Below are 18,802 nucleotides of genomic sequence, written 5' to 3'. Positions count from 1 at the left end.
TGAGAGGCACATACATGCGTGTGCGCGTGCATGCATGCGAGAGTCCCCAGTCCGTCCGTCCGTGCTCGTGTGTGTGGACCCGCTGACATGAGGAGCTGAAACTGAACCGACACAAGGATGAAAATGCTTCGGTTCCGCAGCCCCAGCATCCGCTCCCTGGACCAGGAGGTCCTGTGCACGATCCGGCTCCTGGACGACTCCGAGATCTCCTGCAGCATCCAGGTGAGACGACCCTCACGCAGCTCGTGCATTGTGTGATTACTTCAAGTGACAATCACGTGGACGCAGAGGATTCGTTTCCATGCGGGTGAATTATATTCTCCACGTTTAAAGGCTGCACCATTCCCGCATCCTCACACACCGATTCAGCCTTTTGTTCTACACAACGACAGCAGTTTCCACGCTGGTCAGATTTACGGGAGAGGTCGCATGCTTGGCTACATGCACAGCCCGTATTGTGCAGAGGAGGGGTGGGGGGGCGGGGGGCACATGCAACAGAAACCCCTGCACCACTGCTGAGACCTGGCAGATGAAGTTGACTCAGGATGAAGTTTGAGGCGATGCTGGAGCTGCATGGGTGTGGTGGCTGGTGACAGCCACAGAGAGCTCCTCTGCTCGGGTTATTGATCATGAGAAGCTGTGTGTGTGTCTGAAGGGATTGGGGATGATACGTGTTGTTTCCACCACATCATCTTCAGTCGTCTGATTCCAGTTCCCCCTCACTGAAGCCAATAAATCCATCCCTGTACTGCTGCTCTGATAGACTATAAAAGCAGACGACTTGGAAACACAACGGTTTTACATGAGGACAAGATCCAAACTTCTAACAAACTTCAAACCCCCTCTTAGTATTAATACGCAGAATATATAAATAATTTACCCCTTATATCAGACTATAATGTAGGAGTAAGACAAAGTGTTTATTAATGAATTTGTCAACAACTATAACTCCTGTTGGTTTCTGTAAGTGGAGGCTGGTGAATGAATAGATGATGAATGAGCATTTAATAAAACACAGTTGTAGTAAAATAAATAAAATGTCTTTGTAGTATAAATTATGTTTGTTGACAAATAGTGCTCATAAGTAAATACTAATGATGTTCTGTCATTGGCATAAAACAATTATACTTGTTCTTATAAATCCTGAATACAACAAGGGAGGACAAAAGGTTCACATGAGATGTATAATACCTTTTTGATCTTTTCTTTCATTCAAAATAGCTCAGTTAGCTCCAGTACTTATTTTATTGTATTGTATTTCTATTTATGAAGTTGCTTCGGACATTTCCGCAACTTTTGCTGCAAAATCTCAGAGTGTTGATGATATTTGGAACACACAATGGAAGCTGGAGCAAGAGGTGGCCTACACGAAGAAGACAACGACAAAGTTGTCGAAGTGATTCCAGAGCTTTTGGCGATAAGGACAGATGCTGAAATTCTCAAACAAGTTGCAGTTCTTCACCACGTCCTGTTACCTCCCTTTTTCCACCCAGGCCCCACCCCTCTCCCGACCGGAGTGAATGTTACTGGTGTTGTGAACGTGCAAACTCCTGCTGCGTTCTCCACATGTGAAATGAAGCATCCTGAAAATGTCAGGTCCAAATGTTCCGGACATTTTCCACCTCTGTTTTATAATCCAGCCTAATCTCACTGAAAGAGAAGTTGTTTTCAACCATCTCTCTTTCTTTCTCCCCCTCCCGCACCCCTTTCGTTTGATGTTATTTTCTTGATTTCATTTCCCAGAACTGCAGCTCTGTGGTTGTCTGATAATTATCCTGGCAAAATTAACTGTAGACGTGAGGTGTTGGATCTTTGCTGCTGGGGTTAACTTTAGCCCCCACCCTAAAGCCTAAGTCCAGTCAGACAGCTAAAGAAAACGGACGTGAAACAAAACCATTTGAAAGGATTCCCGGCTTTATTGACTTATTTGAGATGTGATATTGAAACCGTTTTTGGCTGCCTCAACAAAGGAACAAAGGGAAACCTGAGTTTCTTTACTTTGCACAAACAAATGAGATCCTGTGGGCCTGCAGTGTGCATCATGTCTGGATCCTGGGCCCCTCCAGCCCGAAGGTGCAGCTGCTGCCAGAGATGTAAAAGTAAAATCCTGTTAATCTGCCAAAGACTGTTCCCATAACTCATACTCACATGTTTAATTAAGGACGGTGCATACAAATTTTACAGTTCTATGCAGTATGACTTGTCATTATTTTATTCCTTTACATCTCCAGCAATGCACCAAATCCTCCAAAGCACCAGCTTGTCGACAAACCAGCGAGTTGAACACGGGTACGAAGCAGCGCTGAGTGAACGCAGCTCTGAGTCGCATTCAAAACAAGTTGTCAGCCACCTCCGCCGTGTTGTCCGACCCTGAAAGAGCGATCACACTCGTGCATGTCGGACTAAGTGTCACACCGATCTCCTACATGAGCCCAATCAATGATTTACCAAACAACATTAAGTGCACAGCGAGGAAAGTAAAGGGGGGAAGGGAGAGGAGAGGTTGCTAGTTTCTGTGTGTTTCAGTGCTGACCGGCGTGCTCGCCTCTCCGAGAGCACAAAAGTGTGTTCAACCCCTGTGTACAAGTCCGAGGACATTAAAGTGAGACACACTATTGCAAGCCTGTGTTTATGAAGGTGTGTGGGCTTTTAGTTGTGTGACCGTGTATCTGAGTGCGATAAGGAAATGGACAGTTATATTTCTAGCTGACTGCATTTTCCAGGGGCTTTCTTTAATGGCTTTGTGTTCCGGTGCTGAGTTGCTCCCTCCTACATATTTCATGACATCCTCTGCTCCTCATGCTACACTTGTGCAGCTCGACAACACCACTCCTCCTCTCCTCACTGTACAGAGAAGTTCCACCTCTCACTTTATCGGCTCAGTTTTTCTTTCTTCAGTGTCGCTATGTGTCTGTCTCCTGTTGTGTCTGTTCTGCTGCTCTGTTCAGAATAAATAGGTCAGGATGATGCCAAAGACTGAACGCCATCATAAACGATCATCATTCTTGACTTGCATTTGGGAGCCAACGAGTAACAACTGAACATTTTTGCTTTAAGTGGGTCTGCGAGTGCCCTTATTTCCTTTAACCTTACCCTAAGCTGTCACTTCTCGACTTTGCATAAAACATGGGTGCATTAGCCAGGTTCCTCTGAGGCACGATGTTTGGTGCCGCATGGATTATCCTGAATGAATAAAGACTTTAAAACATCTTTTCAAATCACGATAATTGTGGATATTTCCAGACATAACTCACGTTATGGCAACTGCAAAAATAACAAGGAAGTTTATTTGTTCTGCTCCTTTAAACAATAAGGTTGTATCTTTTCATAAGACACAAATGACTTCAGGATAATAATAGGACGTTATGAATAACATTGAATATAAATTAAGTTGCTTTGGAGTGCAGTTCAAAATAATTCCTTTCTGGAAGTTTGTTTCATGAGAGAAAGTTTTTGTGGTCACGTTTTGACATGGTGAAAATCACACAGCGAGTTGCAATCATAAAAAAAGAAACTAAATTAAAACACCTCAGCACATAATGCTTCATCTATCAATAATTTTGTGTTATCCTGACATGACCGCTATCTGAAGCTGTTTCCTTCCATACAGCTCATTAATCAGTCATATGCTGACCAGAGATATCAGCTATAGAAAACAACATTGTGACAACGCTTTTGCTCAAAAAGAACATTTACAAAACTTCATTACTTTAAACTAACATTGCAAGAGAAATAAAAATAAAAAGCACATCCTTTTTTCAGAATTTGCTTAATTATTAAATTTGACAGTGTTACATATGAATAGAGTGGAGTTGGGAACAAGTGAGTTTGTGGGAATGTACGTGTGTGGTTATGAGAGAGAGCTGGGTGTGTTGTCTCTCCAAATTAAAATAGATAATGTTGTTTTTGAGAAGATTATTTTAGGTCCTGGAAAGAGACAGGCTGCCTCAAGTAGAGCGTAATCACTTTTACGTTTAGTTCTAAGAATAACTTCACAGCAGAATATGAGACAGGTGGTGTGTGCGTGTGTTTGTGTTTGTAGATGTGTGTGTCCAGAGCCGGGGGCTGAGTGTATCCAGTCTGCTGTGCTCATGTTCATTGGTAATGTTAAGTCAGACCTGCTGCAGGACACACGTGTCAAGATCAATACACCGTGACAACCTCTGCTATCAGCCCCTCCCTCCTTTACTCTCCTTCTCCTTCTCCTCCCATTCATCCTCTTCCTCTCTCCCTCTCTCCTCTCCTCAGAGTGCTAATCGTCCCTATTCCCTGCTCTACTGCTCTTTCCTTCACCCCCACTTATTCTCTGCTACACTTTCAGCTTCATATTTACTCCCCTGAACACCTTTTCTCACTTTCTAGTCTTGAATCTTCTCATCTATATATTTTCTCTTTCTCTCTCTCTCTCTCTCTCTCTCTCTCTCTCTCTCTCTCTCTCTCTCTCTCTCTCTCATCCTCCTCCTTCTCTGTGACACATCATGTATAATTAAGGGAGATCACTTTTCTTCATGAGGCCGACATCAGTCAGCTGTCAGCGATGCGCTGCTAAATGAGTGTGTATATGTGTGTACACAGGTTTACGTGTGTGTTTGGACCGAGGGGATGCCGTGGCTAGCTTGCATTAAAAGATTTATAAGTGGCCGCTGAACCAAAGTTCTACAATTACGGACATTAAATAACCACACATGGAATTCCTGCTAGGCACCAAAATAACTTGCAAAAGCCTGAACTTTTGAAAGCTTGAAGTGAATCCTGCTGACTGCACTGTTTCTATTCATGTGCAGGATCAATACATCAGCAATACAGACTTTTTAAAGATGCATGTGGACACCGGTGTTGTTTGTCACTGCAGCTGCCTTTACACTCGGTCAAGGAGAGGTGTGACTGTGCAGCAGAGGTGAAGCTGCTCTTTCACTTTGTGGCTGTATTAGTTGTGTGCATGTGTGCACTGCTATTGGTTTGTGTGGTTGGCAATCTTTGTAGCAAGTTATAAATAGTATCAGTTTTCTTTTCTTATGCCACTTGGTGCCTCTTTGATGATCCTCCGAAAATGACTAAAGAAATAATCCCTTTTTTGATTTTTGCTCGCAACTGTGAGGCGGCCGAGGCATTGAGGTGGCAGGATAGAGAGGAGGAGGAGACGGAAACATCTGAAAGAAAAGGGTGAAGGAGGGGGAGAAAGAAAGAGAGATGGTTGATAAGATGAAATAAATGACTTGGTGGGTCGCAATGCACGAGCTTTGAGGATGGTGGCAGCAGGGAGGGGGAGGAAGAGGAGGGGCTTAATGAAGCAGAGCGGCCGAGGAGAAGAAAACTCATCATGCAGATTTGAAAATGAAACGTTTGAAATGACACAAAGACATTTTTTAAAGGTGAAGACAAGGTAGAGAGAAGAGGAAGGAGCAAACCAGGAGGGAGATAAGTGTTAACAGCAGATAAGAGAGATTAAGTTGGGGAAATTCTCAGACGGATCAGAGGTCAAACGTCGGCCTGATCGATATTCATTGTCTTTCTCAAGGACACTTCAGTATCAGATTGTCCATTTAAAGGACACACTTCTCACTCATGGCCACCAGGTTAGATGATAACTACTGCAAACACACCTCTAAGGTATTTTAATTCCCAAGTATGACAATGTTTGTTAATCTTGAGGTTACCTCTGCCAGAGAGTTGATGTTTTCAACAGAATTTGTTTGTTATTTTGCAGGATTACGCAAAAACTACTGAACCAGTTTCCATGACATTTTGTGGAGGGGTGGTGCACAACCCCAAAAAGTCCCCATTACATTTTGGAGTGCATTCCAACATTTTTGCTGATTTCTCAGAGATTTGTTCATGAATCCGGCATGTTCAAAGGACGGCCATTTATGAATGTGTAGTTGCTGCAGATCCAAATAAAAATCCAGATCTTGTGTTTTTATATGTGGAGGCTTTCGGCCATGGCGGAGGTAAAATTCACATGTGTGAATATGTTTTTGGTTATAGTTAACACCCTAGTTTAATGACATCTTTGTTGATCTTCTTATATTTTTTTATATATATATGCATTTTGAAGATAGATCAAGAGAAGGGTGTAGATTAGTGATGCCATGTGAAGCTGATGTTTGTTAGAATTCATCATTATGAGTCGTGCTGCATTACCACTGCTTATGGCATTATACTGTTACTGGAGAGAAGCAAACCCATGCAGACAGAGAAACACTGATTTGGGCCAGAAACATGCAAATACACAAACAAACGCAGACACAAACTCGCCTCGATTCACACACACTGACTCACTCTCATATTTTATTTTTATAACATCCTGCGCTGCACAGATAAGACAGCTGCTTTAATGTAGCCTCCAAAAGCACAGACGCATAACATCAGCATTGCAGCCGCAGCGTCATGCCACCCTCATCTCCCTTTTACTCTCCTATCATCCTGTGAGTTAGTCACCAGCTCTACACAGAGTGAGGTGGATGACGATCCTTTATAATAGGAAGTGGTTCTGCTTCATATGTTGATGATTTACAGCTCCACCTCTGGGCTTATTAGGCTGTGTGCCCGGCCGTGAACATGAGCTGTGCGTATAGATGCATTGGAAATATTTGATAGCACGTGTGTACAGTGTGTGCATGTGAGCGTGTGCATGTGAGCGTGTGTGCAGCAGAAAAGGTGATGATACGGTAATTGATGTGTCCCCTTCCACACTGGGACAAGGTCACTATCACAGTTATAATGTCGCTCACATGGATTGGAGGGATTATCCACTTAATTATTCAAACGATAAGATTAGGGGTGAGTATTTATAAAACAATCAGGTAAAACACTAAGTCACAGTAGACCAGTTTTTCTTAAATCCAAAATGACATCATCTGTTTGAATTTAATCCCATGTAAGCAAAAACAAGGAAAGAATTATTGTCACCTGTTAGTTATAGCTAACATATGTTATGCTAACAGGCACAAGAACAACAAAACAGATTGAAAATATAAAATGTATTAGTATGTTATTTGAAAAAAAGTGTATTAGCTTTATAAGGATGTTAAATGCTAACATTGACATGCTAGCCTATTGACCATGACAATGCTAACGTGCTGATATTCAGCTCATCCAACATTTACCGTGTTCATCATCTTAGTTTAGCATGCTGGTATGCTAACGTTTGCTTACAATGTATTTAGATATAAACCAAAGTACCGCAGACATTAAATATTTAAGCTGGTGGCACCAGAAGAAAAGTCAGAGGAGCATCAAAGCTACTGTTCATCCTCAAGGGAACGTGAATGTCCTTGCCCAGTTCCATGGCAAATTTAATGGCATCCATCAAATTTGAATAAAAACCACAAATATGAACCTCATGTTTGTGATAAAGAAGAAGGCAGGAGTCCTCCAAAGTTATTAAGATGTATCCTCAGGGGAGCAGTAATGTCTAAACAGAATTTCATGGCAATCCATCCAGTTGTTGTTGAGATCTTTTTTTTCCTTTCTAGATTTTTGAGAACAATTGAAAACACAAGGATTGATTTTAAAATGTCTCTAAAATGTTTTCTCATTCTCTTTTTCTGAATATGGTAAACTGAGGATACAGGAAATCCTTCTATGTGCAAAGTCTCCAGGTGAAGGTCTATTATTGTTGTGGGTAAGTGGTTAAAGAGGTTGAACCTATACACTCTAATGCAGCTCATGAGATCAATACTTACTGGAGCTGTGATGGGTTTCATTCTGATATATATGACATTCTTGTTTCTTCACTGCTGAATCTTCTTCTTCATATATAATACAGAGACAGCATGGATTTAATAATCAAACATGTGCCGATAAATGGCGTGAATAGGGGAGGATATTAAATAGAGTGATGGTGATGGTGGTGGTGGTGGTGAGGTCAAGCATTTCTTTAATGAAAAGGTTTTTCTCATCGCTTTAAATTAGAAATGCTTCATAATTCAGTTCAAAGACTAAATGTGCTTCTCTCGTCTAACCTTTTACCCTCTGAGAATTATTTGCATCTTAAGTCTTTAACTTACTTTAAAAATCGGTTTTACATATTTAATTTGAGCTTCCCCTGCATGCCTTTTAAAACAACGAGCCACTGGTGAGTCTGTCATTGCTGTGCAGCAAAACTTCCAAACACGCCAAATATGTCAGACTAAAGACTCTGAATTACAAAATTACTGGAAATGTATTTTCTATTTGGCAAGAACTTTCTGCCATAGATTAACTCTTAGGTATGAGTATTTATGTAAACAATATTGTCAATAAAAAGCTGGAACAAGCCAGAATATACATCTTCACACAGTTTTTTCTAAACATAAAGGTAAAATGCTAAATGAAAACTGGATAGAGGGTTAATATGTTTTAAGAAGAAGAACGAATTCTTACGAAAAAATGAAAGAAAAGAGCTTTTTCACTTAGATCTCCTCCTCCTCTTTGATCCTATGCAATGCTTTTCCCACAGCCAGCCAATCAATGTCCAGCACATTGATTGGTCTCTCTCGCATCCTGGTCAAGCCTCTGGATCAATCCGTTTGTTGGCTCAAGGGCTCAAGTTTTGGGTGGTAAACACAAACTGGCTCTAGAAATATTGGCACAGTTGATAATAGGACGACTATGTCTGCTAACACACTCTTCCTATTTGGCAAATAAAGTGGCAAGTTAGTCCACAAGCATCTTAAATCTCCATTTCCCTAAAGAGCTGCTACCGTGGCAACATAGAAAAGCTGTGAATGTTGCGTTTGTCTTAACTGCCGCCTCCAGGCTTTTAAATTGGTTTGTGTGCCGGTAAAGAGCGGCTGATCATAAATCTCTTAAATCCAACTACTCTAGCCATATAATCTTTCATGGCATGGAGACGAAAAGGCACCACACTGCTTACCTTTACTTTTAGGCCTCTTTTTAGAAACTGCTACAACTTTCACTCTACACATACACAAGTTACGTTTACTTCCTGTTACTTTTGCTGGAAGGCTAGCAGCTGATTGGTTGGAGTGTGCTGGTATTTAGCTAATTTTTAAGTATATCAATCACTGTATACAGAAATAATTCAACAAAGAAATTAAAAGGTAAATTGAATTGCTTATAAAAAATATTTTATTTTCCTCTTCTTTTACATATGTGGATATTTTTGGCCCTCCTATGACTCCATACTTCACTGTTTCCTCTCCATCCCTGCTAGAACAGAATGTGCGTTGCCTTCTTCACAGGGGGATCAAAGGAATTAACAGTCCTTTTCCTCTCAATGTTTCAGCCAATTACACTTGCCGTGTCATGAAATGAATCACATCAAAGTCGATAGGAGCCAGTCATAATTAAGCTGGCGTGCATTTTAACTAAACAACAAACAGTGTTTAAGTAGGCCAGGGCACGCAGGGTCCTAGTGCTTGACTCATAGTGGGCGTCAAATCATGAGACGTTAGTGATTATGGGTCAGGAGTGAGAACAAGTCTTACAAGTACAACAATGAGTATTTAGTTATCAGGTAGTTTGTGAGTTGTTGTTTTCTTACTCTAAAAACTGTATAACCTTCAAGTTTCAGTGGGTAAATGATTTGGCTTCTAAAACTGTAAATTCATTTCATAATCAATAATGCTAGCTGGAAATAACAGAATGTGTATAACGGGTCAGTAGGTAGAGAGGGTCGTCCACTGAACAGGAGGTTTGTGGTTTGATCCCTGGCACCTCCAAAGGACACCAATGTGTCCCTTGTTGAGATACTGAACCCAATATTACTTTGAATGTGTGCATGAACGGATGAATGTGACTTGTACTGTAATGCACTATGAGTGGATCAATTTTTTTTGGGTTTTTCTGACCTTGTTTTTCCGAATTATTTAACATAATTTTTCATTTTAAATACACAATAATGCATCTGCATTTTTTCTTGCAAAACAAGCAAGAAAGATGGAATTTGTAATAGGAATTTTTAGGAGTGTGTTTAGACATTTGAGAGGCAGCGGATGTGTGAAGTTATGATGAATGAAAACTCTACGGAAATAACTGATATTTTGGTGAAAAAATAAATACATTGTCAAAATGATCGAAATTAAATGATCGGTACAATTTATTCCAAGGTCAACAACAATTTGCCTAATAAGTTAATTAACAATATTTAATCATTATGTCCTATTCAGCATTGTTTCCCCTCTAATGTCTTCACTGTTGCACTTTATTTGTATAAATGTACAGGTGTAATTTCTAAAGGCAGAACTGGGTCATTCCATGGGCTATGCTGCTGTGCTGTGAGTTACCTTACCGCTAATGTCTGCAGAGTTGGTTCAGTTAGTTGTTTTGGGCAGAATCAAACACACCAGCTGTTAAATGTGGGCAAACTTTACTTGAATTCACTGAGGTTGACATTTTTCTTTGATAAATAATTAACTGTATGTGTGTTTTTCATGCTCAGCATGGTTTTCTATTTCTTTTTTTCATTGGTCTGCGTCAGGTCTCGGCCGGCTCTAAGGAGATTGCTTTATCGAGAACAAATGGCCAAGCATGTATAGACTTACTCTAACACAAACACATATACGTCAAAGTGCACTCTGCTCCTGCTAAACTGAGTACACTCCACACTGAGGCTCTATTTAAAGTGTGTGCATGTGTCTGTGTGTTGAAGTGGAGCAGAGAGAAGAGCACTTTGCCGTCATTAGGTGAGATCATGTAGTGACAGGATCACGGGGTTAATTTTTAATGCTTAGCCTTTGGATATATGAAATATGTATTTAGCCCTTGTTGGACATGACATAGACTCTTTACATCTCTCTTCTTCACTCACTCTGTCTCTTCCTCTCCTCCTCACTGGTCTCAGTCTATCATTCAATATCTCTCTTTTTTTAGATCAGTCTCTGCCGACTCTCCCTCTCTCAGCCATTCTGCATGTTTGGCTCTGGATCACTCTCTGTCTGGTCTGTTCTCTCTTCGCTCTTGGCATCAGCTCGTCTCTCTCCTCCCGGCGAGCGTCTGCCCTGAGAACCAGACAGAGGAAAGGTTTTGTTTGATGATCCGGCCAGAAAACCACTCGCAGGGCGACTGTTTTCATTCTGTGCTCTTCTACTTTTCTCCTCCCTCTGTACATGTTTGAGTCTGTTTACTCCTCAGATCCATCAGCTTTTCAACACTGTTGTCGTGGATCAGCGGAAAATCCCAAAGACATGTAGACAGACACACACAAATGCTGATGGAGATGTGCAGCTTCCACAGACAGAGACTGATTATTACAACCATCTCTTACACACACACACACACACACACACACGAGCCATATGCTCACAGTTGAAGTCCAACACAGTTACGTATGTCACCTACAGACTTTCACTTTTCTCTCTGCCCAAGATGGAAACATCTTTGTCCGAACACTAACATTGATATTCAGCACTGGAATATAAGCTGCCCCCAGTCTCCACTTCAGTCACTATTTTAAAAGTGTCTCCACTTCCTCCCAATATTCAGAAATTAAGCAAAAATATGACAGATACAAACGATGCCATCTTTTGCATTTGAAGCCAGAGTCTGCGTTCAGGGGACGGATCCGCAGTAGCGAGGTCTGATACACACGGCTGAACAGGTTATCATGGTGTTTTACCCCATTTTTATAGAATTAAATAACCAATCAAAACCAATAGGAAAAAATAGAAACCTGGACAATCATCAGTTTGTTAAGAACAACTTAAAAATGAAGAAAAATACTAAAATGTATTGGGTCACGTCCCAACCACTAACATGGAGTAGGTTGGATTTAGTACCCACATTTGGTGCCGGCAATACCAGGTGGTCATCAACTTGCTTTGGCTTCACTTTCGGGGGGGTTGTCATGTCGTCCATGATTACAGGCTATTGTCTAGTCCGGTTGTATTGTGTTGAGTTTATTTGTGATGAACTTCCATTTAGCGTTGCATGGACAGCTAGCATGGAACGTTTATGGGTTGTTGTCATTCTGACGATCATGGCAGCATCCCCATTTCAAATTGTAATACATTACCAAAAGTAATCACATTATTTTACGCCCAAACGCTGAAAACATTACGATTACAGCTTGCCGTAACAGCGGTGTCCTTTTTGTGTCTGACAGGCAAAGAGGACGAACAACCAGGATTGTTTAAATATTCATATGATAATGTGGGCAGTGTAGTGTGTGATCAGCCTGTGAACCCCTGTGTATTGTGTACATGGCACATGTTTTATTTTTAATTCTTCTTGCATTGACCTGAATTTACTTTACAATAGTCTGTCGGTTTTGAAAGTATGTTACTGTGTCCCCTCTGCTTTGGTTGGAGGTTCACATAAAGCAGCTGCTACGTTCAGCACTGTTTCTCCTCATTGTGCTGTTTTTGAAACGTGGCTGTGACATTTACAGAAAATAGCTTTGCTTTTGCTTGGCTCCTCTATCGACACCTAAGGTTTATAGCAATTTCTGCATAAGACAGATTGTTTACCGTGAAACGCGTTGCGTGACTCACCGAGACATTTCTTTTAAAAGGTTGCCTGGATGAGAGATTGATGCATTTGCTAAATGGGTTTGCACAAGAATTCAAGTTTGTGTAAGATAAGATAAGACGACTGGACATGAGATGTGATGTGAGATTGAACAACTAAACAGGGTCATTTAACGATGCTGATTTCAGAATCTACATCGAACTGCAGTCACTACAGACTTTTTAATGAGCAATAAAATAAAAGGGTTTTGTGACTCATACTTCAGGGTACATACTATAATTATTGCAGGATTTCTCTGCCTCAAAGCAACACATTTTTTTAAAATTTCATTTTATGTTCTATTCAACATAAACTGATTAGCTTTAAGAGTTGTAGGAGATCAGAAATAAAGAACATTTATCGAGAGTGGTATCACTTGCATCTTCATTAAACATGAGTTCATGAAGACAGAGGACAGGAAGTCCAGATTGTTGGTGGGGTCTACAGCAGGTGATAGATGGAAAGTCTCAGTTGAATCTCCCGAAACATCCTGAAGATGGTAAAAGTGTGAGCTGCACAATGGCAGCTTTGAAAGGCGTGTGTGGTGTTTATCAAGTCTCAGAATTTGCAAGCGCAAAACCGTATACTTTTAAAGGAGCACTTGTACTGGGCCAGGGCACAGAACAGTATCCACAGACGCAGAAATGCTTGCTCATGAAAATGTCTTTCCACCTGCAGCTACTGTTCTGTGTGATTTCGCAAATTCTCTTTTGCGTGTTTGGTTTTGAATTCAAGCAAGCATGTTTTTTTTTTACAAAATAAATAATTTGAATGAGCAGCATCCAAGGAAGAATTCTTTCAAGGAATATCTGGCAGAGATATGACTGGCCAGATGTGATGAATTTGTGAATGAACGGAGCAGTAAAAGTGTGTGAAAGGCAGTGGATGGAAAAGACTTTGTGGGAAATCAATGTGATGCGACATAATGTGAGAGAAAAGGTGTTCCTTCTCTTTCTCCAGAGCTCTGTTTCACTTGAGATGATAATTTCCCCTCTTTTGGTGTTAATACTGAACCTTCATGAATATCAATAAAGAAATGAACATAGTGTCCATCTGAGATTCTCTTAGTTGAGCAAGCTTCTTATCCAGGAAGGAGTGCTCACTCACTGGTGCATACCCGCTGCTAATGTCTGCACACGCAATTATCGGACACAGCTAATGTTTGGCAAAAGAGAAGACAACAGAGATGCTGGGAGCGTCTCCACCTCGTTCTCTGTCCATTTTCAACTCTACAGGGAGGGTGAGGTGTTAGAGGAAAAAAGCAACTGTGTGTAAAAAGCTTCACATTCAATAGAAATATCAGCACAGGTGTCTACTGCAGTGTGTGTGTGTGTGTGTGTGTGTGTGTGTGTGTGTGTGTATGTGTGTGTGTGTATGCATGTATGAGATGACATTTATGTATATCTCCTGTGGGGAGTAAATCAAACCAAGGGCAAACAGACGATTTCCTATTGAATCAATCAGTCCTGCTCAACTGAGCCCAGAATCCACCTCAATCAGCAGGTTATAGAGCCCCCCCCCCCCCCCCCCCCCATTCACATCCACACACACACAAACTAATTTATTGGTTAGCCAATAATGAGCCTTTCACAGATATATCTGTATAGGTGTTTATGTTTATAATTGCAAAATACGCAAATAAAATACGTTTTTTTTTTCAGAACAAACCATTCAGGAAACTTCTCCAATTTTGTTTATTTAATTATATAGTCTGCTGTGCTAGTTTTTATTTCTGTTTTATTTTACTTAAATGTATTAATTATTAATTATTAATTTAGTGATTGAGATTCATTTACATTTCTTTGTCATAACGGTTTGATAATAACATCTTAGGAATCATGGCAATTTATTTGTTCTCTTATACCGGTGGCTCCCAAATCCATATCGGCCAGTCCCTAACAAAATGAAAATCTGATGAATACTGACAAGTTGTGTATGTTTTCAGGTGTTTGTGTCATTAAATTAAGTGCACATCTTAATCATGGCCTGCAGACATGCTAACGTGTTATTTTTTGCGAAGTGAACGAGGATCTTTGTGTGAATCTGGATGTGATGAGTGGATATTGACTGCGGAACAGGCAATAAAGGCAAAGTGATTATTGATCTCTCAGCGTCTGCACTGGCTTCACGAACTGCACACACACTGTATTTGCTGGCACGAGGAGGCTGAGTCTAGGAATTTGACCAGCGCTGATATATATAATTACCTAAAGACCTAAAAGTCGCTGATGTACTATATTTCCTACCATTCAAAGAATTATAACCCAAGAGGGACTTGTTCTCTATGATGCTGATGGTACGAGACGCAAGTACCTGACTGAAAGGACCTGAAATAACTTCCTGCATTGATGTACTCCATGTGTTTGATTTCTTTCCAGAGAGACACCAAAGGCCAGTTCCTGTTGGACCATGTGTGTAACCATTACAACCTGCTCGAGAAAGACTACTTTGGAATTCGATATGTGGACCCCGAGAGACAGAGGGTAACTATCACACACAGGCAACACACAAAGGCAGTGAAGCTCTATTATCATCACGATTGATCTGTTACTTATGGCTATTTTTATGTATTGATGTGTCAAATACATGTGCAGTAAAGAAAACAGAAGTATTATATTTATGTTTTACGAGCGCAGATGTAAAAACCATCCAGCTCAGATCCTGACGCGTGTATAATGAGATAAGGGAAATACTTTTATATCCCATGATGCAGTTGAAGACATGTTCTTTTCCGATGTGACTGTACCATCGTCTGTAAGGTGCTGTTGCTGCACATGGCTGAGTTTAAATGTGTCTTTCAATTATTCATCAGAAACACAGAGAGATTTCTGATCAGGGAAATATACAAGTTCATCGGAGCTCATTGAAATTGTCAGATATCTGTTCTAGCTGATCTCCTCTTAGGTCTAAATCTCTCTCTCTCTCTCTCTCTCTCTCTCTCTCTCTCTCTCTCTCTCTCTCTCTCTCTCTCTCTCAGCACTGGCTGGAGCCCAATAAGCCTGTGGTGAGGCAGATGAAGAGTAAGTGTACTTTCTGTTCCTCCTGGTTTTTCTCTGTTTTCTGTGCACCAGTGTCTGTGTGTGTGTGCATGCGTGTGTGTGTGTGTGTGTTCACGTTGTTGTGTCTATATTTGTGTGTGTGTGTATGATTGTGTCTCTGTGTTTTCATGACAAGGACAAATTTACTCCTTTGCATGTTTCACCCATTTCACTTTTTCCACACAGCACATACTCCATTACCATTTACCACGAGCAGTGATAGAGCCGGACAGGGAGACAAACAGAGACACAGTGAAGACAGACATTGACAAAACACAACAAACTGTGTGAGGAACATATCTGAAATTAACAAAACAGGTAAAGAGGCGGCCTTAACTGGATGCGCTGTTTCATGGCAGCATTGGAGGGATATTTACTCCAGACTTTGATCCTATACCAGTGACATAATGTGTACTGAAGTTTTAATGGCAGGATACAGACTTTATGTTAAAATTTTATTTATTTATTTCAGCTGGGTTTTGGGAACTGAGCCTGGTGTCATCTTGCATCTCGTCTCAATGTAGTTTCCAGTGCCTTTTCTAAATCTGCCTGTTTGGAATGGGCTGTTTGCTTTGTTCTGTGATGACACTGGTTGGAGCTTTCTTTCTGAGACTTTAAAAGTGTCCCACTCTTTAAGTCCACAGAACCCTGAAGCCACAGCTGCTGCACAGAGAGCTAAACACGCTGCTGTCATGACCGACACTTACAATGATACAGAGCGCCGGTCGTCTGTTTATTCAAAGTTTACCAATGTTGAACGTATCACGTGTTTCAAATCGCACCAAATTCAACACTGCACCTCTTCGGGCCCTTAATAATACTCCTTCCTAGTGAGAAGTGTTGAGCCGATAAGATGAACGGTTCTCAAGATACTAGCATCGTACAGACATTCCATAGAGAGGGAAGGCAAAACTAAAATCCTGTCACATTGAATTATGAGCAACACTTTGTTCTGGAAGCAAATGTTTATTCTTGGAGACTAAGGGGACAATGCTTTATAGCTTTTTTTGCACATGTAAGCAACCAAAAATTCTGCCTTGACAAAGGTTAACTGAAAGTGTTTTCTATTTTTCTTCTGCAAAAAGAAAGAAAAGAAAGAAGTAATAGCAAAATGTATTACTTACATTTCTTCCTTCCTCCTGTTATGTTTCTCAATTTGCAATCATCGTCCCCTCTGTCCCATCTCCTCTCCTCCCTCACTCTCTCTCTCCTCTCCTCCCTCACTCTCTTCATGTCTCTGTCTGAAGTTCACTTCCCCTTCTAATGACTGCCCTGTTCTCTCTGCCCTGTTGTAAATTAATAAAGGAGCTATTAGCGCTGAATTCTGCTTGATCCGAATGTGTTCGAGAGGACGGGACGGCGGGGAGGTGGAGATGGAGACGGAAGAGAAAAGAATGATGATGGGGACGTTGGGAGGGAGGGGGGGGGGGGGATTCAGAGAGCAGGCGCTGACAGATAATGTGGCTGAAGAAGAAACGTCAGATTTGGGTAGAAAAGAGGGTTGACAGGAGAGAGAGTCTGAGATGAGAGAGACTGACAGAAAGTGAAAGAAAGAAAAAGAGATGAGAGAGGGGAATGGAGTCTAACTGAAACATGGCTTCACCCTGTGGCAGGATTTATCTCCAATTAGGATGTGGCTGGCGCTTTATTTTGGATTTGTGTGCCCCAGCTTACGCCACATTTGTGTGTGTGTGTGTGTGTGTTCTTTGGGAGCGGGTGGGAGGACTGCATCTTTCATATTGCTCAACATGTATTATGTAGACGAGTGCTGTTTTTCATCGCTCTTTAATACCGCAGAGGTTTGCTGCTATTACAGACAGAGTGGTGAGGGCGCCCTGTAAAGATTTCTGCTCCTGTGTCAGATGATACTCACTCTTCCGTCCTCTTCTTCTTCCATGTCCGTGTTGCCTTCTTCTCTGTCTCTTTGGCTCAGATGGTCATTAATGTCCTCTTTACAGTCATTGTCACCATCAGATGACTTGGCTTCTACTTTAAGCATGTCTTTTGACAATATTGTATCCCTGTGTTTATACTCAAAATAGCCCACATATAAATGCCATGAGTACAGTAAATACAAACATAGTATTGTATATATTAAATAAACCATTGGGTTTCTGGTAGATTTCCCCAAAGACCCCTATGTAATAAAAAGAGACTCAGACAGATTTGCAGACACAAGTCTATGGAGACATTTATAAAACTGTCTAATCCGTTTCATGTTTGAACGTGATCAACACATAGTGTAAAGTGACTCTCCGGGAATTACAGAATCTTCTGACGCCGCCAGAAGTAGAATGAAACCATTCCAGTCTTGATATTTTCCTTAATAGCAAATGGATGTAAAAAATGTATTGTATAGGTATTTGAAAAATATATATAACTATTATACAAATATCCCCGTAGCATTTAGCTTTATAAACTCTACATTACATTATTTACATCATGTGTTCATTGCTGTTTGCATGCTGTGCTTGTAGGTAAGTGTGTTTGTGTGTGTGTGTGTGTGTGGGAGAGAGACGACTGTAATTTGTTAGCTTTGTGTACGCATGTGTGCATGTATTGTGTAAGTATGTGTTGTGTTACTGCGCAAATCATCACACACACACACACACACACACACACACACACACACACACACACACACACACACACACACACACACACACACACACACACACACACACACACATACACACACACTTTAAGCCTAAGATCAAAGGGAAAGGCAAAGGGCCCATTTCAAGTGTGTGTGTGTTTGAGAGTGATGACTAATTACCGTAATTATCAAATGACAAATCATTCTCAGAGACTTACACTGTTTCATTTTTTTCATGTCCACCCTATTTCTCTCTTCAGTTGCATATAATCGTTGTGGTTCTGCTCCCCTTCTTCTCCTCTTCACATTTATTTATCTCTCCTCTTCCTTTTCTTTCTCCTCCCCAACTTCAATCAATTTATTTTGCCTCTGGTTCCCCTCCTCATTTATCTCAACGTTCCCACATGTTTCACTTCCACAAATTGCTAAACTTTACTCACTGTCCTCTTCTTCTACTCTTCCTCTCATACTTGTGCGTCTTGCTTGTCTCCAGCAGCTCAGCAGCCGTACACCATGTGCTTCCGGATGAAGTTTTATCCCAACGAGCCCATGAAAATCAAGGAGGAGCTCACCAGGTATAAACTAACACAGATAATTTATGGTTTATGACCTAACGCAAAAGAACAATACATCTCTCTCTCTCTCTCTCTCTCTTTGATCGAATGCGCTCACTGAAAATCCTAGGGTGGCACGCGAAAGTCCAAAATGATATCTGAAT

General features: G+C 41.0%; 1 protein-coding gene across 2 annotated transcripts in view; it reads left to right on the top strand.

Moving 5' to 3' along the window:
* The first annotated feature begins 117 nt into the window (after positions 1 to 117).
* frmd3 (FERM domain containing 3) overlaps positions 118 to 18,802 on the top strand; it is a 46,435-nt gene continuing 27,750 nt past the window's right edge. For both annotated transcript variants that reach the window (XM_062381780.1, XM_062381779.1), the window contains exons 1-4: positions 118 to 222; positions 14,829 to 14,933; positions 15,428 to 15,470; positions 18,581 to 18,659. In XM_062381780.1, the coding sequence (XP_062237764.1) occupies positions 118 to 222; positions 14,829 to 14,933; positions 15,428 to 15,470; positions 18,581 to 18,659 (332 nt within the window). The remainder of the gene's footprint in view (positions 223 to 14,828; positions 14,934 to 15,427; positions 15,471 to 18,580; positions 18,660 to 18,802) is intronic.

Source organism: Platichthys flesus, chromosome 3, assembly GCF_949316205.1.
Source record: "Platichthys flesus chromosome 3, fPlaFle2.1, whole genome shotgun sequence".
Classification (NCBI taxonomy): domain Eukaryota; kingdom Metazoa; phylum Chordata; class Actinopteri; order Pleuronectiformes; family Pleuronectidae; genus Platichthys; species Platichthys flesus.
Note: the sequence above shows the minus strand (reverse complement) of the source record. Positions and strands in the feature narration are given on the sequence as shown.